Source organism: Podarcis cretensis (genome assembly GCF_951804945.1).
Source record: "Podarcis cretensis genome assembly, chromosome: 6".
Lineage (NCBI taxonomy): Eukaryota > Metazoa > Chordata > Lepidosauria > Squamata > Lacertidae > Podarcis > Podarcis cretensis.
In genome coordinates this window covers 32,256,114-32,279,965 of record NC_137175.1, presented here as the reverse complement: position 1 = coordinate 32,279,965, position 23,852 = coordinate 32,256,114, and the positions used below count along the sequence as shown (strand labels likewise).

Genomic DNA, 23,852 nt, shown 5'->3' with positions numbered 1-23,852 from the left:
CTATTTACATTGCTTCCCCTGCTTGACCTCGGTCCCAACACCTCAGGTTTTTTTTTTTAATCTCTTCATTTTTGTGTATATAAGCATTCTCTGGGTTTTATATTCCAAAGCTGTTGGTTTTAAGATTTTTTTACTCTGCTCTTCAGAACAGCTTACATATATAAGTTCAGTAAACAAGACAGTTTAGGCTTACAGTCAAAATGACTCAACACAAAAGGAAGACACGTGGAGGGAAGAGGAAAAAAGCAAACTTAGCCACCAGTTATTAAATTTACAAAATTATTCTAAGAGCCAGTTTGAACACAAATAATCCAGAGGGAGAATAAACAAAATGCAGTTGGTCTTTGTCCTGTTTCCTCCCTCTCTCTTCTGCATCTAGATGGACTGGCATTACCAGATTATTTCTCATCGCTGACTAGTTCTCCTTTCCCATCAAAATCTGTCCAAGCTACACTTTTATTTATTTATTTTAAATAATAGGTAGAAATACATGATAACCAACTGAAATGAATGTCTTTACAGTTATACTTCACAAATGGACTCAAGGAAAAAAACCAGGCCATTTCCCCCAAGATGTTGGAGGCTGATTACAGCCCTTCTCTGAGATGAACTAACGAAATGTGATACCATTTTTCTTCCAGCCATTTTTTATTCATGTAGTGTATGAGATTTTCAATGCTTGGCTTAGAAAAACAAGAGATTAGTGCAGCAAATAGAATACTGGTTTGGACAATATATTAAATAGCAGATACAGTTAATTACATGGGGTTAGAGTTTTATCCTTCCCACAACCATCTCCAGATTTCACCTGGGAATTGACCATGCATTTTTGGCCTATGCAGATGGTCTAGTAGGGGACTTATGTCGCACTTCTCAGCGTGATTGTTGGAATTTTGCATCTGTGAAGACGGTTTTGCATCGATTACCTCTCCTGCCCTGGTGTGCTTGGCTCTCTTGAGAGGTTGTAAACACCATAAACATGATAAATTTGAATCCTAGGTTGTTAACATCCCCTTAAAATACTAGTGTTTTGCATGATTATTTTGCAAAAGCGTAATTCAAACTATAGTTTGACCTGTCACAACACAGTACTGTGCAGCAGTGCACTGACTTGGCGAGGTGGTAATGGATAGTAATTCGTCAATGGTGTGTCTCTGGGTACTCCCATCGAAGTTTTTTATCCCCCTTCTTTTCACTGCTTTTGTTGTTGGTAGATTAGAATATAGGCATCCTTTGCTATTGTTGAGCAACTAAAATAAACGAGAAATATTCTAAAAATCAGAGGAAAGTTGGAAATGGCTCTCCTGCTTTGCTTACTCTTAAAAGGCTTCACAGAATGTGAGACAAATTGTTCTTGTGCTCTTTTATAATCGTCTGATTCTTTGTAACTCTTCCGAGTTGGAAAACCAGCAGCACAGGCATAAGTAGCAGACTCTGTGCTGCTTTCTTAAAAAAAAAAAAAATCAAAGAGCAAGGACAGTAAAACTAAATTAGGTGCTTATATTTTGTTTTCTTTTTGTCCTCATGATTACTGACATTCGTCTTTTCACATTTTTCCAATTGGCAAGACTTGAAGGAGGTCAGAAAAGGGAGAAATGATGAGGTCATTTTGAGATATTACTGAATCCTCTGTGAGTTCTCATTGTGCTTTGGTTCCTTTCCAGCACTGCAAGTTTGTACTTGTAACTTGGAAAATCTTTGGCCTAGTTCTCACAAACTAACGATAAAGAGGTAAACCTGTGTCCTAGACTGTACTGCTTTAGCCGCCAGTTGAGGACTAACAGGACTGAATGTTTATTCAAACAAAATAATTCCCTGCATGATAGACTGAATAAAATTAACTGTTTAGTTTACAAATGTACACCTACTTGTATCTACATTGTGATGTTGCTGTATCATGTAATGTTCTTATTCGAAACTATCTATCTATCTATCTGGGACGCAGGTGGCGCTGTGGGTTAAAGCCTCAGCGCCTAGGACTTGCCGATCGAAAGGTCGGCGGTTCGAATCCCTGCGGCGGGGTGCGCTCCCGCTGCTCGGTCCCAGCGCCTGCCAACCTAGCAGTTCGAAAGCACCTCCGGGTGCAAGTAGATAAATAGGGACCGCCTACCAGCGGGAAGGTAAACGGCGTTTCCGTGTGCGGCTCTGGCTCGCCAGAGCAGCGATGTCACGCTGGCCACGTGACCCGGAAGTGTCTCCGGACAGCGCTGGCCCCTGGCCTCTTAAGTGAGATGGGCGCACAACCCCAGAGTCTGTCAAGACTGGCCCGTACGGGCAGGGGTACCTTTACCTTTACCTTTTATCTATCTATCTATCTATCTATCTATCTATCTATCTATCTAGAAATCCTCCGCAGATAGAAAGCTAACCTAAGAGACAGAAGGCTAAGCTAGAACCCCTAGTCAGTGTGAGAAGGAGTCATCCATTATTACATTTCCTCCTTTGGCTGCCCCATGTTTTCTTTAATATAGATGAAATTGCCCTCAGAACTTGGTTTGGGGCAGAGGGATGGTCTTATTAAACTATTTTCACCACCAGCAATTCTGGGGTTTACTAAGACCCTCTTCTCAACTGACTTGACTGGAATCATTCGCTAGGCTATAAATCTTCTGCTGCAGTAGCTAAGATCCAAAGATCTGTTTAGGATTATGCAAAATCTTTTTTCCCCTTTTAAAGATTTGTCCCACATATGCCTTTTGAAATTGTCTTTAGTCGGCGGGGGGGGGGGGGATCACTCCTATTCAGAAATATCAATTCTAAAATTGCTTGCCTTACTTCATGTTCACAGAACTAGTTTTACAGTACTTCAGATTGTGGCCATTGGATGGAACTTCCCACAGCCATCATGAACACCAACGGTCAGCTAGCCACCTGCTCCATATTATACAGCTGTGAGGAAAGAAACATATGGGCACAATGCCATGTATATACTGTGTGCTGTTTAGTGTGCCAGCCTGCTTCCATACGGATCTGTTTCCTCTCCCACACAGACATCTGGTATCCCTGCATTCGTACTCCATGTGTCACAAGATTGGGTAGATTGGTTGAGAAGCGGTCATATGCAGTGCTGTGTCTCAGCCATAAGATTGGGCCTCATGATCTGCTGGGTCAAAAAAGTGTATGAACACTCTGCACCTTATGACTGTCTAAAGGGGAAGTGGTGCAGGTAGATATGGGGAAGTTTTTACACAAAGTATTCTCTACAAATTAGTGATACCAATGTTGTTTGTACCTAATGAGATTTAAAAAATAATAATTCTGGCTACTGTTAAATACAGATTTTTTTTCCAATTTCTTTTATGTAGTGTGATGCTTGCAACCAGTTCTTCCTTTTATCTTGCCACAGATAACAGCGCCTTGCAATTAGCATGTTGGAAAGCTTAACGCTGGATGATGCAAGAGAACCAGTCAAAAACTAAAGCTGCTTATTGGACCTTAAATAGCACGTTATACAAACATAGTAGATTCCTGTTCGCTGCTAGGCATGATTCATGGTCCACATTCATGCCAGTGCGGAGATTATGTTGCTGCGCTTTGCAGTCTGATATTTAAACTATGAGAATTCATAAAATCCTCTTCATTCTAAGGCCAGCTGTGTCTGCTGAGTGGAAAAAGTACTTGGGCTTCATTTGAAAGGGGGTATATCATCACAGCAAGCTCCTGCAAATACCTTGTGATGACATGCAAAGGATTATGAATCATACTAAGCGAAGTCAAGGAGTTAAAAGCCGTACAAGGTACTGACCTCTTGTCCACCATCCCATTTGCTGCCATGCAAACCGATTTTTCTGGCAGCAGGTCCTGGCACCAGATCATCCTCTGGAGGACCACTGACTGGAATTTGTTTTCCTAAGCGGTATTCAAGCCTCCCAGGCTGCTCTCTTTTCAACTCTCTCTCTGGTTTGGTGGGTATAACTTGAGTGTGTAGTCTGACTAGCTGAGCAGACATTTGTTGGCTTTGGGGTTTCTGGAAAACATGTCAAAGCGCTCAGTTGAAACTGGGGGTATGGCTGAAGAAGTTACTCCTGAACGAAGTATCTTTTCGTATAGATCTTGGAACAAATGGCGTTTATAGCATAATTATAGGGGCATATATTCACTGGAGCATTTTGTGCTCCTGGTTTGATATTTTTAGTACAGAAGCAGAAGCACAAAAATTGTCAGAAGAAAGCAAGTCCTATATTAGGCAGGATTTTGCTTTCCCCTGTGCTTCTTGGACTCAGGTTGAATGCTAAACGAGAGCAGAGCTCTGATGTGGATAAAGCAACAGTCAAACTTAAACTGAGCCCTGTGAAGGAACAGCGGCTCTGTCCCAATTGTAAAGTCCACCTTCATTGAAAAGGGTGACATCCTCAGGCTGGAGTGAGAACCAATTATTCACTGAACCATCTGAGGAGGATTAATAGTAGATAGAACAGCCTTGCACATAGTTATTTAGGGGGCAGCCTCTCACAGGCAGCATTAAACTATACTTTAAAATACAGTATGGTTTAATGAACACAAGTGCTTTGTGCCTTCCTTGCTCTTGACTGTGCCATGCAGGGAGGGAAGAAGACTGGAGGGGTGTCATGTGGAGGTGTGTGTGCACAAATTTCTGAGGGCATGAACCAGGCGCCCTCACCTGGGTGCTCCTCCATCCGCCAAGGGTCTCGTCGGCCAGTCAGGTTCCCCAATGCATGGGTGGGCAGGCAGTTCAGCACGGCCATGCTTTCCTCTGGTTGGGGTAGAGTTGCTCCGGCAGCATCAGTGGCAAGGGCTGGGCAGAGGTCCCCCCATCTGGTGCACGCGCCCCTCGCCTGGTTCACACAAGCCGCTGGACCGGAGCAAGCCACAGTCTGACTTGGCATTCAATTTGCATTAAATGTGAACCCAGGTCTTTGCAGGTTCATGATTTGTTTCCTCCAAATAAACCAATGAGAAATTGTGGCTTCTTGTGGTTTGTTTGGAGAGAAACAAACCATGAGTCCGGTTTCAGACAGAGCAGGCAAGACAGACTCTGACTTGCTCCCGGTGTGTTTCCTCTGCCATGCAGCACAGTCAGGAGTAAGGATGGAGCAAATGCTTATTAAACCATAATTTATTTCAAACTATTGTTCAACCTTATGTGTGAACCAGCTCACTGCCTGCTTTGCTTTACTGTGGAGGTGGTGAGGCTGTAGCTCCTCCCAACCTCAGCAGTGTATAAAGTCTAGAAGAGGGTGTGCGTTGAGCTTGCAGCTGCTGTGGCAGGATATTCATATACTGTCTCGCTGGTGGGAGAGGAATATGTGGAGTTTACCAGTCAAGGGCTCACCATAGTTATTCACCTCTTTGCCCTGGCTTTTTGACACTTATTTTTAGGACCCACCTTATTTTTGTGATTGTAAGTTGTTTAAAACCATTTCTAAAATTGTGTTTTAACGTTGTAACCCATCCATCCTGGGACCTTAGGGTGAAGGACAGGCAACAAATAAACAACAACAATGCAGGAGAATAGCAAATTGCCCAATATTTATTCTTAATCCAGCTGTCCATTGCAATTTGAGACCTGTAAATAAATGGGTTGCGGAAACTGTAAAATCTACAGGCCAGCAATAAAAGGTTGGATAGGCATCTGCTAGGAATCTTTTAAGTAGGGCAGTGTCTGTTCCAGTTCTCTCATTCCTTTTTTGTGGACCATTCTAGCATCTTCAGAATGATGTTAAATGCCAAAAGTGTGACAAAGAAAGCTGGAGATGACAGTGCAGGAAATAACACTCACAGACTCACTAACCACTTTATAGGCAAAGCATTAGACCTGGTGCCTGGTCATTGCTACATGATGTGATTATCTATCCCACAGAGCACTTGGCTGATTTATTTCTTGTTCATACAGGCTCTAGTCCTGGAGCAGGTGGGGGAGGGGGAGAGAAGAGAGCTCATTGCAAGGATATTAATAGCCCTTAGATCAGTTGGTTTTCTTTTAAGCACATCTGGGTTATTCCATACATTAAGGCTTCCCCTTTCTGAGTCACTACACTCAGTCAAACGATTGCACTTTCTCTTTGCAAAGTTACTCATTCTCCAGGCTTCTTGTATCAATCAGACTGTATCCATAGTTTTCACCAAATAAGGTTTTAGAAGATTATAAATTAAGTGGGGAGGGGGGACCATAGATAAGGTCACTTTAAATGATACAGGTTCATGAACATAATATGCAAATTGTTTCTAGCAGGAGAACAAACCTTTATTTGGAATAGTTTTATTGACATGATAGTATGCATGCATTAACAATATTTCTATCCCACCTTTCTGCCCAAGCGTTGGCCTCCTGAGCAATTTACATTAAATATAAGATTTTTGTTTAAATAAGAAGGCAGAAGTGACTGTGCTCCATCTGCCGCTCTTTAAAAGTTCTGTAGTAGCTAGATGGGGAAATAGTGTTTGTCCCCATTAGAAGTGAACTACCCAGCAACCAACGCCAGGTAACACTAGATATTTTTGACCCTGGGGCTGGGTCACCTCCTTTTGGGGCAGCTGCATAGACTGAGGCTACTAGCTCTCCCTGGCAGTAAGGGTGCTTCAAGCAACTGGTGGACTATAATGTTAACTGTTTGCTCCCAATGTCTGTACCTCAGATTTGTGACTTTCTGTTTACTGAAATTGAATTTGGTTCCTTTTCTGCCTCCTTCTGCAAAGCTGAACAAACCCAAACCCCTGTATTACAAAATGTGACAATCTACAAAAATGCAAACGCAACACGCTGGCTAATAACTTTTGGTAAATATATAATCGGTATGATGTCATTCAAAATATACGAATATATACATACTAGTGAAGATCATACTGGTGGATCAGTGCTCACTGAATAATTATGTATATTTCGTTGATAATTATTCGCTGATGAAGACTTTATTCCGAAACAGTTGAACTATTCCGGATGCACTGTCCTTTTGAGACTTTGGAGAGACGTCTTCCTTTGAGAATTTTGTGAGACGTCTTTCTCTGAGAGACAGTTTGGCGTTCCTTGCTATTCATTGGTTGGTTGAATCTTTGTTTGACTTTGATACATATAATAACTTGCAGTTACTTGTATATTTTGTGAGATGTGTTGTATGATATATACATTGTTTTGAAGTGGCTTATTCGTACATTTTGAATGACATCATACCAATTATATATTTACTAACCTCAGTGCCTAGGACTTGCCGATCGTATGTTCAGCGGTTCGAATCCCCGCGGCGGGGTGAGCTCCCGTCTTTCGGTCCCAGCTCCTGCCCACCTAGCAGTTCGAAAGCACCCCTAAGTGCAAGTAGATAAATAGGTACCGCTTTATAGCAGGAAGGTAAACGGCGTTTCCGTGTGCTGCGCTGGTGCCGGCTCGCCAGAGCAGCTTCGTCACGCTGGCCATGTGACCCGGAAGTGTCTCCGGACAGCGCTGGCCCCCGGCCTCTTAAGTGAGATGGGCGCACAACCCTAGAGTCGGACACGACTGGCCCGTACTGGCAGGGGTACCTTTTATTAGCCAGCATGTTGCATTTGCATCCTTCTGCAAAGCTAGCAGATATTTTCAATAAAAGAGGCAGCTTTGAATGGTTCTTGATATAACTTGCTTTGTCCTAATATCCAACATTATCATGCCTGCCTTGGGTTTTTGGAGTGATGCATGCATGTTGCTCTTTACCCATGTAACTTGAGCACCTTTACTAAATCACAGTCTAGTTCAGGCTTTTGTAGTTAGTCACTTACCTGATCTACTTTGTTGAATAAAAAATGGACTCCTATGGAAAGAAATAAGAAAGGTAGCATAGCAGTGAGGGGAGAGAGTAGTTGAGACAAGGGAAAGGATGGTAAAGAATCATGCTCGAGTTGGAACTACTGTAATTAGACGTTACAGAGGAAATCACTGGTTCCCAACCCTGGATTTGCCCCAGCAGTTAATGTGAGAGTTGGATATGGCATTTGCAGAACAGAAAATTGGTGAATGGAAGGGAGTATTTAACTCTTCTCCCACTCACAATACTTAAAAGTTTGGTCGCGCCCCCCCCCCAGCCAAGCTCCAAAATTGTAAGTTAATTCAGCTAGCAAAATGGCAGCTGAGGTGGGGTGGGTGGGGTTTGCAAGCATTGGCATAGGGAGGCATAAAGCATTTGCTCCTCCCACCTGCCAATCATCTCTACATTTTAAATGGTCTCATCCAATTTGGGAGGTGGTTGAAACCATGCATTTGCCCAAATGACGTCTGGTTCCAGCCTCAGCAAATAGAAAGGAAGTGTGCATGATTGTCCCTGGAACTTCAGTTGCCCACTGGATTCAGCTGGCCTCCTCAAGATGTAGTATACGCAAACGGTGCTTAATCCTGAATTTAACTCTCAATAGTATTTGAATGATGCCGGCATTGATCTGCTGCTTTCTCTCTGACATTATAAAGGAGGCAGTACTCCACAGAGCCACTGGTGTTCTGTTTACTTCAATGTTGTTTCAGTTCATGGGCATTCAGCAATAGTGCTGCTAGCGCTTGCGCTTTCACATGGTAGCAAATCACTAGGGGACTTGGGCAGAGAGACCATCACTGCTTATTTGAGGTGGAACATCTGCTGAGTTGCACTTGCAACAGAATAGCTTGTGGTTAGCTCTGGTTGTCAGAAAAGGTTGTTAAGTTTCTATTCACAAAAATGGTAGAAGGATGCATGGCACTGTCGATTACTGTATAGGAAATAAAATGTCATCTAAGAGTGAGCCTGAGCTATGTCTCCAGCTACCAGTTCCTTGTTTGCCTGACTCTAAATCTTTGGGTGATCTATGCTATAGGAATTCCTAATTTTGTATAGGATATTTTCTTTCTAGGCTGTATCTGACTTCTCTTGTTGATTTGTAGGGCATTTGTTATCAGGTACTTACTGAAAAACAAAGGATTCCACCAAAGAAAGGGAAACTCTTGACCAAAAACAACTCCCTTTTATTCCAAGGACACCTAGTGTGTGGATTTTATTATTGCAGGCATATTGTTAAACACATTCCACAGGCAAACTCAACCATGATTGCCAGTTCTTGTAATTTTAGTAGCTCTCAACCCTTACAAACCTTTTTGAAGAAGTTTTACATCCTTCATGGTTGTGAAGGACAACAGTATTCCATACATGCTTAAAAGCAAAACTTCAGGCTAAAAGACTGGGTTTAGAAATCATGAACAATCATGGTTTGTGCGTTCAGCCTAAACATTTTGATTTTGTTTGAACATTGAGATTTGAAAACAATTGGCATAAATTCCTGAACTACATTTATTTAAGTTCTTTTTGTGTAGAATAGTTCACCCATCTGCAGTTGAGGACACCTTTTAAAACATACATAGCTTTAGCAGCCCTAGAGCTGGGGTGAGAAACGTTTCTGGCCCCCACCCCATGCCAGTGGTGGGGAGGGCTGCAGCCAAAAGTGAATGGGGCAACCCCACTCCATTTCTTTCTTACTCACTTGCACACCACCCACCCACCCACCCACCCATTCACATACGCGTAAGCCTGTAATTTGTGTTGAAGGTGGAAATGCCACTCACTGCTCTCCAAAGTAAATTGCAGGTGCAGGCCCCCTAATCCACACTGAGATCCTGGCATAGGGATCCTGCTCAAAGATTAGAATTGCGTACAAGTTACTGGTAGACATAGTGAAAGGGGCACATTTGTAGGATGTGAGGAATTAAGCCTAGAAGTCAAATGGGACACCATATAGGTTCTCAAAAATACGAGTCTTGAAGTTCCTGCTGACATTTCAGAAAATCCAACAATGTGCATTCAGGTCTTATTATGTATTTTGAAGTCTGATGTTAAGATCCAAGGGTTAGAATGGAGAGTCGGTCAGAGGAAGATAGACAAAACGTAAAGAAAAATGAAATTTGATTTGACTGATCTTCTGAATGAAGCAAAGCATGCATAAATAAATATATCGTATCATATACCTCTGCTCCTTCCCTTGTCATAAGCACACATGCAGTAGACACATTCTTACATATCCTCTCACAGACCAAGCCATGCAGGCACACACACTCATACATTCACTCTCAGAGGGAGTGCTGAATTCACAGCACTGAGATCCCTACGCCTGTTTAAGAGATGATGTGGGATGACTGACAGGTGGGTAAGGGCCACTGACATGGGCCTGGCTTGCTACATTGAGGGAACCGGTGGGCCAGAGGTTCCCCATTTACATAAATGAAAAGATTAAGGAAATGTGAGAAGCTGCAAATGGCTTAATGCAGACAGAACGTTTGTTAATGACTTCCACAGCTGTGTGCATAATTATGCAGCACATTTTTGTAGCGATTTCTTGGTCTGTTGTAAAGTTGCTTTCATTACAGAGGCCCTGCATACAGATTTTCGATGGGGACATTTTTCTGTGGCATGCTGAATATTACAAAGTGGAATCTGAGCGTACTAAGAATTTCCCTGACAAAGCAGTAGCATTCAGATCAGACAAAGTTGGAGCCACTGTTGTTTACACTTGTGAGAACAATGCTTTGGTATTTAAAGACTCCCAGGCATTAATTCCCATAGCATTGCCCCCTTCCCCAGGGTGAGGGACTGGTACAATTTACTGCTAACTCTGCCTAAGCCCCCATCATCTCAACAAATACAGTTTATTCTGTCTAAATGTTGAGCTTAAAGGAGTCCATACTAGAGAATAATAAGTTTGCATTGCTTTTTTGAATTAGATTTAATAGTTGAGATTGCAAGTTATTAATACTTTAAAACATTTTGGAGTACAAAATGTGTTGCTGTCCTTTATTTCTTCTTACAAAAGAAAAACCCCTATAAGGTAGAAAAATGTGCCTTCTCTGTCCTGCATGCAGATTGTAGCGGGGGGGGGGGGGTGCGTCTAAAATATAACCATGCGGTAGAAACTCCCTATGTGGCAAGCACTTTGTTTAAATTACCGTATTTTTTGCACCATAACAATCACTTTTTTCCTCCTAGAAAGTAAGGAGAAATGTATGTGCGTGTTATGGAGGGAATGCCTATGGGTGGCACGCCTACAGATTTTCCTCCTCTAAAAACTACGTGCGTGTTATGGTCGGGTGCGTGTTATAGAGCGAAAAATATGGTACTTTGTATGTAACTTGCCATCGTGAGAATTTTCTAAACCACATGGGAAGCCACTTCATACAAATTGCTTATCGTGTGAAATTCTGTCTGTTGTACTTCATGTGGCTACAAATATGCAATTTGCAGGTTGGGATTGGACATATTAACAAATATTTTACCAGGAATCTGATGTGGCTAAACTTTGTTTTGCACAAGGCTGGCAAATCCATGTTTTAAACATGGTAGGTTGTCTGCATAATCATTGTTAGATGTAGGTTTGATTTGGGCTCTACAATCAGTTGGTTCTTACGCTGTGGCCATGAGTCCGTAAGACCGCCTAAGCAGCCATTTGCCTCGCTGGACAAGATTATATTGTGTGTTGGCTCCAACCAACATTGCCTTTTTCTTTTGCTATTTCAGCTCAGATTGGGTGGAGATCATCGAGCCCCGTTCTCGAGAGAGAATGTATGTCAACTTGACAACCGGCGAGTGTGGCTGGGAGCCACCGTCCAACCTCAGAGTTCGTCAGTCAGATGAGAACCAGTGGTGGGAGCTCTTTGACCAAAACAACAACCGTTTCTACTACTACAATGCCATCACACAGCAGACAGTGTGGCATAGGCCACAGGGTTGTGACATTGTGCCACTGGCTCAGCTCCAAGCCATGAAACGCAATTCCAAGTCTGACTTCAGGACATCCCAGCACAGGGGCAGCACAAGTAGTGATGGGCAAAACACTCCTGTCCAGATGGCTCTCTTGCAGGAGATGGAGAAGGGTAAAGAGGACAACAGCCTGGAGAAGAGACCAGAGACAGAAAGGTAACAGTATTCTGTTTTATATGACTAATTAAAGGAGCCCATCCACATTCCAGCTTCTAGAAAAAGTCATAGGACAGAGATAGTCCCAAGGTGATCTGGTTGCTGACTATGGAAAAGAAGGCAAGTTGAAGTTGTCTGTCCTACTCAGGAAGTGCCCCTTGAGAAAGATTTTTGAGAAAAAGTAACTGGAATCAAGGGTATATAAAACAATCTCAGCAAATCTCATTGTAAGAACTTTGTGTGTGAATCAGGGTGTTTGACCTGGACTAAGGAGACCTCAGCCCAGTATATCTGAAGGAGCGTCTCCACCCGCTTCGTTCTACCCGGACACTGAGGTCCAGTGCCAAGGGCCTTCTGGCGGTTCCCTCACTGCGAGAAGCCAAGTTACAGGGAACCAGGCAGAGGGCCTTCTCGGTAGTGGCACCCGCCCTGTGGAACGCCCTCCCACCAGAGGTCAAAGAAAACAACAACTACCAGACTTTCTGAAGGCAGCCCTGTTTAGGGAAGTTTTTAATGTTTGAGGCATTACTGTATTTTAGTATTGTGTTGGAAGCCACCCAGAGTGGCTGGGGAAACCCAGCCAGATGGGTGGGGTATAAATAAATTATAATTATAATTATAATTATAATTATTATTATTATTATTATTATTATTATAAAAAATCACCCAGTCAGGGTGATATTGGGACATGAAATGGTCTCCTTGGGGAAGTGGTAAAATATGAATGTAATAAGCAATAGTCAGTAAACCATCACTTGAAGGAAATTTTGCTGAACGTAGCTTGCATAGGAAAGACAGAGTTGGAGAGCAACTGCAAAGGTTGAAGTTCATTTGCTTAACTAGGCTTTTGTTTTTGAATTTGAGAGAAAGGACTTGAAATAATCTCTTATGCATTAACATGAATGAGCATCCCCCCCCCCCCCGTTCTGTTCTTCATGAGATTAGCATGGTTGTGTGAAGAACGGGTAAAGGCTGTAGGTTGGCATGAGATGTGTAACACATTCCTTTGCATGTTTACTCAGAAGTAAACCCCATTGTGTTTGACAGGCTTGGTTACAGTTACATGTGTGTAGGATTGCAGCTTTAAAGTGTCCCCCTGAGAGTGGGTGATCTATGCCTTTACAAGTTAATATATCCGTGAAGGATTGTGATTCAGAGCAGAGAATAAACTTAATAACAATATCATTTTGTAAAAATAATTATGTCTAGAAAAACTTGGGGCAGTTGCAGAAATCGTCATGAAATGTTTTCAAAACATTTCTAGTCTGTTGTGTGTTGTTATTGATTCTTGTTTGTGTTTCATTGTCCTCTATTTTGTAAGATTTCTGTGAACACAAAAGCAACTTGGAAGTTATTCTTGATTTTGCTGATATTGAAAGCTTTTTAGTCTTTGTCATCTTATTTTGTGGATAAGGATTAGATGAACTCCAAGTCATTTGACTTACAGTCAGTTCAGACATAATAAACTGTCACTAATATTTTGATACTACCATATCCTGGAATGCAATCCAAGCCTCTTTCCAACTGCCTATGACAATTGTGTTCATTGCCTTCAGAATCCACTAAATCATTTGATGGAGAGCAGAGCACTAGGCACATGTGCAGAATGGCCACAAATGTGGAAATATGTCATGTGATGTTTTCCACAAACAAGGCCGTCTTAAGCATATCCGGAGCCGTGGTGCAAAGATCCCTCTGCCCCCCTCCCCGTTTCCCAGAGTTGCTAACCTTTTTTAGGGTGGACGGTGCCGCCAGCAACACTCCCAGCTTTGTTGGGCTGGAGGAGGCGGGCAGCAGCTGGAGGGCAGCTCCTCCAGCAGGGAAGAGGCGGAGGCTGGAGGAGGCGGCTCCCAGCTCAGCTGGCTGCTTTGTGCTGTGGTGGCCACGGCAGGCGGAAGCTCTGGGCGCGGCGCGGCGCTGTTTCGGCGTGGCATGGTGAAGGCAGGCAAGGGCGGAGAGCTGATGCTGGGAGGCGCCACATCCAGCCTCCGCCTCTTCCCTGGCACCCTCCAGAACCTGGCGCCCTGTGCCACTTGCCTCTATGGATAAGACGCCCCTGTCCAGGTTTTACCCAGGCAGATTTCCTGAGTGCTAATTATGAGGCCTAAAAATTGAATAAAGTAATTAACTTCCCTTTATTCTTCTGTGAACACTGGTACCTGAAGCCCTTGTAAGGTGTTTAGAATGGACAGCAAGTAATTTTTTAGCTAAGTACTGCCCTTATGGAAAGTCCCCCAAAAATGTAGAGTCCAGTATTCTGTTTCCAGGAGAATCCAGCTCAATGATTCATAAGCAGGGCATGAAGGCAGCAGACATCCCTGTTGTCTCGTCCCCGCACCCTAAGTATATGGTTTCTAGTCTGAACCTATTCTGTCCTCCATTCTGGTGGACTGACAAAGCTATAACTCTCTGAAAAGTGAGATCACATTCTGTAAGCAGAGTTTCCAGATTTTGGCCAGGACTTGGAATGGCAAAATCCTTTCTTCAGGCTGCAGCTGTCAGCCCATTCTTTCTTTTGCTGGCTAAGCCTTGCTGGAGTATTGTGCTGGAGGCACTGAGAGCCGTGCTTGAAGTTGTAGTGCTTAAACTTGTCAACAACTTGCTGAAGAAACTCAAAGTGGCATTTCATTTGTTTAGGTAGCTCACAGTTTTCTGTCCCCCAATAAGTCAGCCCAAAAATCATGGAATTTATTTCTTGCGCAGACTTGGCCAGCTGCCTGTGTGCGTTTTGGTAGCAAGTAACACTGCATTGTAAGAAAACAAGTTCGTTGCTTCTAGCCAAGGGTGTTTCCCTAGCACTATCTACTCCAGTTTTAAGCAATATTTAAACCTTCCCCCGTTGTCACAAGTTTTAACAACTCTACTATAGGGCATATAGACACAAAAAATCTTTATTACAAGTATCATTACACAACCGGCATGCATTTTAATGTATATAATGTAGAGCACAGTTTAATTATATATAAAGAGTATTTTATTGATGATTAGTTTTTCTGTTACCAGTAAGATAATATGTGGATCCTATTTGTTCTGAAGTTTTATATGTAAAGAAACCTACAGATCTTGCATCCTTAATCTAGAGGGCTTGCTGAAGGGCAATCAGGATTTATTCCTTTCTTTGTGCCACCCGAAATGAAATTTGTTGTTTTATGCAGGCAAGAGAGGGGATCATGTAAGGCAACAATGAAGGAATTTATCCTGAGTACAGACCAACACAAGAGGACAATAGGTTCTGTTCAGCATAGCACTGAGCAAAATGTTCTGTCAGTGGAAGGATTTCTCCTTGTGCAATGGAATGTACTGCCCCCATGTGCTCCCTAAAATATGTTCTGGGACTTCACCCAATGCATGGGAGCAGATCTGGGGATAGCACAGAGCTCACATGGGGGAAAGGAAAGCAGGGGAATCCCATTGCATTAGCACTAATCTTTGTGCTGGTGTGACTATTATTTGAATGCCACCCAGTGATTTTAATCAAAGTTATATAGTTCTATCAAGGACTGTTTGCCCTGCTAGCTAACCAGAACCTCCATGTTCAGAGACAATATGCAACTGAATACCAATTGCCAGGTGTTTCTCCTGGCCTTGGCTATGACAAAATCACGAGTGATGTAATAATAGTTCAGAAATCTGATAAATTCACTGCTGGTGACCAAGAGGGACAAAGCTGTGAAAGGCTCTTTCATGACGGATCAGAAGACATTCTTTACCCATTTTATAAAAGAGAAGGAACATTTTACCGTTAGTACCCAAAAGCAGTTGTGACATTTGGGGAAAGGTTCTGTCATTGTTTCCTGCTTGGCAGGGGGTTGGACTCGATGGCCCTTGTGGTCTCTTCCAACTCTATGATTCTATGATTCTATGCTTAGCTCTGACATGGCGTCAAACAGAATCGTCAGAGGACAAACTAGCCACCTTGCAGGTCAAGGACTTAGAGGATCAGACAAGGTCCCCTGGAACCAGTGCCGAGAATCCTCTTGAGTTGCCTTTCAGTTGCTGGAAACAATGGAGATTTCTGGCTCCTTGGTCCCAAACGCATTCTCTCCTCCTTGCCGAGCTGCACCTTGCCTGGGATCCCTGTGGCAATGACCTTGGACTATTGCCTAACCTTGCTTTTAGATCATGTTTTGAACCTAAAGTGAGTTTTCCTGGCTTAACCATGGTTTGTTTGGACTGCACCACACCTTCAACCCCACTCACCTTTGTGAATGTTTTGCTAAGAGGATTATACCATTCTCTCACATTGGATTCTATAATAACATGGTCCAGCCATGGTCCAGACTTTCTTCACTGCTGGCACTTCAGCAAACCAACATGTCCCCAAAAAAGGATTTGAGCATTATGCATGTGTTTGGTATATTTGGGGGGGGGGGGAGAGGCAAATCTCCCAAATGAAACTGCTTCAGGATATCAATCCACAACACATGATACTTCTGCTATGTGTATTAGACTTTGAAGATTAGACTACTATAGCCCGTTTCCACACATAACACTTTAAAATGTTTACAGAGACAGTCTTCAGGGTTTTTTTTTTAATGCCTTATTTATTCTTCCCTGGGTCCAAGATGGCATACCTGGATTTCCCTAAGAGTGACAGGCCCAAGGTCTCAAATGGATTGAGGAATTACAAAATATAATGGCCTTATTAGCCTAATAGCCTTATTAGCCTAATAGCCTTATTAGCCCAGCCCTGCCTGCTCCTGGAACATGGAACTGTGCATAATGAAGTGTAGATTGTGCTAAAAAAAAAGTTGATCCCATCTACACCTATGGGGAGCTCAGTGGGAACTGGGCTTTTTCAAACCACACTCACCTGAAAACACTGTTTTCGGAAAGAAATTGACACCTTTAAAACCGTGTTTTCAGCCTTGGGATCACATCTGCTGAGCACATAGGCATTTGTATGTTTTTTTCCAAGGGACAGTGGCAAAGTAAATACTCTCCCTACCCTAAAAACTAAAAGATGGTCATATTGTTATGCAATCACTTAAAATGCCAGTATGGAAGATAATTGGGAAGGAACCGGCAACTGTACCCTATGCAGAATTTTAAATGGACAGATGGTTTCATGCCAAAACAAATGTTTAGCAGCACATTTTTGGCTGGTGTGGCAAACAAAATAAAACTTTTAAATTATTTTATAGCAGTGACTACATGCTAATTCAAAAACCACAAAAATGGTAGGATGCTACTTTGTGTTTGTATTATGACTAACTTGCAGATCAAAATGCATATATGAGCTTTTAAATTATTCAGAATTCTTATTTAGGTAAGATAGTTATTTCTCTCTCTCTCTCTCTCTCTCTCTCTCTCTCTCTCTGTGTGTGTGTGTGTGTGTGTGTGTAGATAAGTAGATGGGTGTGGGGAAAAGTAGGTGTTTCTGGTATGATATAAAGTCCAGCTTATCCTTATTGCTATTTTGCTTTGGTTCCCCCTCCCCACCCCTGCCAGCCTTAGAATGGTGGAATTATTCACAGATATGATTAAGTATACTTATATACACAAAGCCCACTGGGACTAAGCAGAAATGGACATGGCTCCTTTTGAAAATACAAAAACCAGTCTGTGTCTGTCCCTGACATTCATTATGGTCAAATCTAAATGCAACATTAACTTCAGCCTGATAAATATCTCTATGAAAATCAAAAGCTTTGCAAGCTTAGAAACCTCCCCCCTCCCAAATATAATCCAACAAGTGTCTTTTGCCTTAAAACAAAACAAAAAACTTGGTCTTCTTCCGATTTTTGTTTACTTTTGGCCATGCAAAAAACCAACAATGAAATAGAAACGGGCTGTGTAGGTTTATCTTCTTCCCAATCTCTAGATGCGAAGGCTTACAGTGTACCCCGCTTCCCCCTCCCAGAGCTGGGGGAGTCCTTACCCAAATTTGGTGCCAGTATGTATACGGGAATACAGTGGGGGTGAAAACTCTACACTGACTTTAAAATAAACAGTTCCAATAAAGATGCACATGATAGACACACACACACACACAAAAGGCTTTGCAAGCTGCATTTTGAAACCTTGGCTGGTCCTCATAAAAAGGGTATTACATTCACTGACTGGCAACCCAGTTGAAGTCAGACATATGACTTGTATTTGAAAAAAGGGTTTGTTTGCTAAAACTAAGTCTACAAGGTTAATCATTTCCATGGTGATATTTCTCCATGTTCTGAGCGGGTGTTTCGGAGCAGTAAGGTGAGCTTTTGCTACTGATTGCTCTTCTTCCAACTGTTAATTTGTGTATCTTTTGTGTATGAAGCTGAGAGTTTTTCAGGTAGTGAGAGCACTTCTTTTAGTCTCCCTTCTTCTTTGGATCCCAAACCTAACAGCTAAACTCCATTTCTCATCTTCTTTCCCAATGGATTTCTGTCTCTTTAAAAATCTTCTTCCCTGCTCCATGGCAGATTTGGATTAGTTAGCAGGGCCCCTCTTAAATCTCCCAGCTATTGCATGAGCCCGAGAATACTAGGGCCTGCTGCTTGAAGAAAAATAAAACAAATCTGATGACACAGAATTTCAGTGAGGCAGAACTGAGACAGAAGTGCAGACAAAATATTATAAAGCCATAAGTTCACATAATCCCATATGAACAGCTGCCTATGACGTTTTTTAATAGTCTGATATAGACAAAGACAACTGCACAAAAAGGATATAACACCTGTTGAAAACTGTGCAGAATGCAAGCCCTTTTGCATTTTTGACACACGTATAGAGTTGGCACCTATGAGGCTATTTTTCTAAACGAAAGCTGGCAAAGCCTAAAAGAATTATGCAAGCTGGCAGCCTTTCCCCCTGGTGGTATTGAGACGCATCTGTTCTAACCTATCAGTCTCTTACATGGAGAGTTCTCAGGTTTCAACAACGTGGCAGGTGGAAGAGCTTGCCTTGAGACCAGCTTTCATAGAGGAGGAAGAAAGTGGTGCTTAAAATAGAGAGGTGAAATAGCAGGCTTTGCACTAGCTGCATTCATTTCTTAGGGCGTAATCTTGACTTTTGCACACTTGTGCGGTGTTTTTTTTTTTAGTGTTTTTTTAAGGCCAGTCTTTTGCACCAACAGTGCTGTAGCTTTGCCATTACAAAGTAGTACGTTAATTCACAGGGTTGCACTTGAGAAATGCCCTTGTCCGAAGATGCCGGGGTTGGGTGGGGCGAATCCTGACATTGCCTGCCTTCTAAAGTACTTCTACTGCTCCTTAGAGTCTTTTGCACTACCAACTGAGCTACCAAGGCAGATAGCTGAAGTTCTCGAGGCAGCTTAGAATATATTTAAAACACAATAAAAAGGACAATGGAACAATGTTTTCTAGAGCTGAGCAAAGGTGTATAGAAATCTCCCTCCCTCCCCCACCAGTTCTCTGTTGTTGCAACGTGGCACTCTGCAGCTGGAACTTCTGGCCTAGAACTGACTGTTGAAGCAACCAGGTATTAATTAGTCCCTCACAGGCCAAGGCCTCCTCATTGGGCGGTGGCTGTGGCTGCTGCTGCTGCTGCTGCTGCTGCTGCTGCTGCTGCTGCTGCTGCTGCTGCTATATTGCTATCTCTCCTCACAGCCTTAGGCTCTGATGGTAGATGAAGGAGAAACTGTGGGAGTAGAAATGTTAGGAGGCTCCCAGTCCTCAAATGTTCCAGCTGTGTACAGTGGTACCTCGGGTTAAGAACTTAATTCGTTCCGGAGGTCCGTTTTTAACCTGAAACTGTTCTTAACCTGAAGCACCAGTTTAGCTAATGGGGCCCCCCGCTGCTGCCATGCCGCTCCTGCACGATTTCTGTTCTCATCCTGAAGCAAAGTTCTTAACCCAAGGTACTATTTCTGGGTTAGCAGAGTCTGTAACCTGTAACTGAAGTGTCTGTAACCTGAAGCGTCTGTAACCTGAGGTACCACTGTAAAATATACACTCTAAAGTTGTTTTTAAAAAATCATAATCAACAGTATGGCTGTGTCAGATGTACAGTGGTACCTCAGGTTAAGTACTTAATTCGTTCCGGAGGTCCGTTCTTAACCTGAAACTGTTCTTAACCTGAAACACCACTTTAGCTAATGGGGCCTCCTGCTGCTGCTGCGACACCGGAGCCCAATTTCTGTTCATATCCTGAAGCAAAGTTCTTAACCTGAAACACTATTCTGGGTTAGCGGAGTGTGTAACCTGAAGCGTATGTAACCTGAAGCGTATGTAACCTGAGGTACCACTGTAATGGGTTGAAGCCAATGAAATATTGCACTTGAAAAATGACTTCCGATTAAACTTTCCCTACTTCTCCTTTCCCTGTGTGCCCCTCAGATCTGCTCTGGAGGGTTAGGAGGACCCCAAGAGCAGATTTAGGGAAGCAGAGGAGAGGAATGGAAAGTTTGATTGCATGTGCAGAAGTTTTGTGAGTGCAATGCCTTCACTTGATACAGCCCAGTTTGTTTTATTTACTTATTTGCTGTAGTAATTTATATTGCGCTTCACCATCATGCTCAATATCCAAAATGACTGGACTTAATCCACACGCAGGTTTTTTTCTGAGGACTTGTTTGTGTATTAAGTGAACAGCGCCTGTTTGTGCAATGAGAGTATTCGGGTGACAGTTTGTGGAAGATGTTGCGGCAGAATCTCTCTCACCCAGCAATGGTTCACCCACCTTTTAGGTTTTACTATTTCTCTGTGCAAATCTTGAGCACGGTGAGAGTTCTGCTGAAAATTCAAGATGGCATCCAGCATGGCTGTTCTAAATGCTAATAAAATTCAGTCATAAATCTTTGTTGAGGGAAGGGGGGAGAGATGTGTCAAGTCTAGTTAGATTGTAAGTGTGATTATACTAGATCTTTCTCAACTTTGTGTTCTTCAAATGTATTTTGAGCCATTGGTAAATATGCTTTTGAGTTACAACTTTGGGGGGGTTTGTGGAAACAGTGACTCTTGCCTCTCCATATGCTTTTCCTGAGCAAACTTGGCGTAGTTGTGTTTGCCATGCCAGTTTATATTAAGGATATTTTGCTCACTTGTATCCTATCATATGCAGGATGCAGCCCTGTGTGTTTCCCTTTGTTTCTTTGTTGTGAATTAAAAAATATTTCCTTTTCTGAAGACAAGCTAAAAATAATTTTGGGGAGTCATCAAATTAACTGTTCTCTGTTGTGATTGCTACTAATTCTTCTGAAGAGCAGAACTGGGGATTAAATTCCTTGGGTTTCCTGACCATTTGTTCTAACTACCCAACTCTCTCTGCCACTGCCACTTGGATTCATTTGTCATCAGACCATCACAAAGCAAGAGGGTTTAACAAAGAGAAGTACATAGCCATATGGAAGTAACACAAGTCAAGGTAAACAAAACTGAGAGAGAGTTCCAAATAAAATATATATATTGTGCAACATAAACAAATGTAAGATTCTAAAATTCACAGGCAAATCAGTGTTTACCATGAAAAAGTGTCCCCTATTTTAAAACATGTTCAAATAAATCAAAGTTACACAAATCTGAATAAAATAAAAACAGTAACAAACTTAAAATTCTGAATACCTCTGGCAAGACGCAGTATTCTCTTTTAAAAAATTTCTCCTATCATCACTTACTAGGGTTAAAAAACATGCAGTCTTTACAGTAACGTGCCTATTTTGGCTACAAAGCGGAAAGTTTATAGCCTCATGGAAGGACCTCTCTACATACCTCCCAAAAATTTGTTCCAAGAATTGTTCCCTCAGTACTTTATACAAAAAGCAATATATAATAAAATGTACCAGGTATTCAACCAAATTTAAACTCTGCTGCTTCATCAAAAGACCACTTGGTTAACTAACTGATGCAATTAATTCATTAAATTACTCAGTCTTCATCCAGATAGATTTGACCCACTTTGAGTCTGGCATAAGTTCCAGTAAACTTTGTATGAGCAACCCCTGCTTGGTTGGGCAGAAAACTGATTTAGGGGCGGGGGTTAGTGTTACATATTTACAAGTGCAATCTGCAATAAGATGTTGCAGTGTGAAGTGTTGCCCAACTACTCTATTTCCTCCCCCACAACAACCAGCCAGCATTCCATCACCACTGAGCATGCTACGCCCTTGTTGGACTGTTTTGGAATATTTTGTGGGTGGGTGGTGCCGTGGAACGGCACTCGGATAATTGAGTTCGCTCCTAGTATATATGATATAGTTTGGTTAATCTGTGGTGAGTCTTATTGCAGGTAGCAAGGGCCTAAGCAACCACACAAAAGCTATAATTAACTGGAAACAGAAATGAAAACATTATGGAGGTTAACCAGACTGCATTTCATGCTGCGGACCGATGAATTCGGAATAAAACTTTCACATAGGCAAAACTTGAAGAATAGACTAACATTTCCTGGTCGTGCTGGTTCTTGTATTGGCAACTGTTTGGTAATAGGAAATAGAAGGAAACTGTTCATTAGCTTCAGTTGATGCCGTCTGATATTTGCAAACAGGTGTTCTGCCTGTCACCTGCTCTGCTCACCTGCCCAGATTATGTCCCCACCCCAGCTGTCATACAACAGTGCTGTACAGTGTTACCTCCAGTTATGAACTTAATTAATTCCGGAGGTCTGTTCTTAAGCCCAAACCGTTCATAACCCAAGGTGCGCTTTCGCTAATGGCGCCTCCCATCTACTCGCATCCCCGGGGAAAGTTCGCAACTGGGTGCTCATAACCCGAAGTGTTCCCAAAGAGGACAGTACGCAACACGAGGTTCCATTGTACAGTGGTACCTTGGGTTACATACGCTTCAGGTTACAGACTCTGCTAACCTAGAAATATTACCTCGGGTTAAGAACTTTGCTTGAGGATGAGAACAGAAATCATGCTCCGGTGGCGCAGCGGCAGCGGGAGGCCCCATTAGCTAAAGTGGTGCTTCATGTTAAGAACAGTTTCAGGTTAAGAACGGACCTCTGGAACGAATTAAGTACTTAACCCAAGGTACCACTGTATTTCCCTGAAATGCTAGTCTTGTCATTCTGGACTCTGTATTCTTAACAAGATAGAGAGACTGCTGTTTTGTTTCCTCCACTTGGAAAATAACAGCAGAAGTATCTATCCAGATGCCAGTCTTTGACCTCCTCTTACTCTTTCTGTCTCATAAGAACATAAGAGTGCCGTTGGATCAAACCAAAGGCAACATCTAGTCCAGCATCCTGCTCTCACAATGTCTAACCAGATGCCTATGGGAAGCCTTCAAGCAGAAACCTGCATACAACACCACTGGTGTCACTTCTGATTACTATCAGCTAGTATTCATGTTGCCCCCAACTGTGGAGGTAAAACATATCAGTAGCCATTATCCTTCATGGTAGCCTTATTCACCATGAATTTGTCTAATCCTCTTTTAAGCCATCCAAGTTGACAGCCATCCCTACAACTTAGGAATTTGGGGGTTTTAATGCAATTCTCTGGATTTGGTGAGAAGATGCCTGGGCAATTGCCTGGGCAAATAAATTGGTGGTGAGTTGCATGACTGTTACAACACATGATTTTCTGGTGGCCCGCTGGAATGTGGAGTTAACCAGGGCTATTGACTGTTTGGCTCCGAAGCGCCCTCTCCGATTGCATGGAGCCCGGAGAGCCCCGTGGTTTTCCACGGATCTGAGGGCAATGAAACAATCGTTGAGACGGCTAGAGCGCCGGTGGCGGATAACTCATTTTGAAGCTGACCGGACACAGGTTAGAGCTCAATGTCGAGCCTACCAAGTGGCGGTAGCGACGGCGAAGAAGACTTTCTTCACCGCCTCTATTGCATCTGCAGAAAACAGCAGCAGGAGACTTTTTCAGGTGGTCCGCAATTTAGCGGAACCACCTGCTACATCAGGGCCCAGTACGGGCCACATGATCTCCTGCAATGATTTTGCAAAGTTTTTTGCAGATAAAGTCGCTCAGATTCGGGAAGAGGTAGACGCCACCGTGGGAGCAGGGCCGGGGCGGGAGAGTGCTAGAGTCCTGTCTAGTCAAATTGCATGGGATCAATTCCAATCTGTTACCTCCGAGGATGTGGACAGGCTGCTTGGACG

General features: G+C 42.8%; 1 protein-coding gene across 6 annotated transcripts in view; it reads left to right on the top strand.

Moving 5' to 3' along the window:
- LOC307217553 (rho GTPase-activating protein 39-like) overlaps positions 1-23,852 on the top strand; it is a 100,626-nt gene that overhangs the window by 56,578 nt on the left and 20,196 nt on the right. For all 6 annotated transcript variants that reach the window (XM_079978979.1, XM_079978976.1, XM_079978980.1 and 3 more), the window contains one exon: positions 11,454-11,852. In XM_079978979.1, coding sequence (XP_079835105.1) covers positions 11,454-11,852 — 399 coding nt within the window. The remainder of the gene's footprint in view (positions 1-11,453; positions 11,853-23,852) is intronic.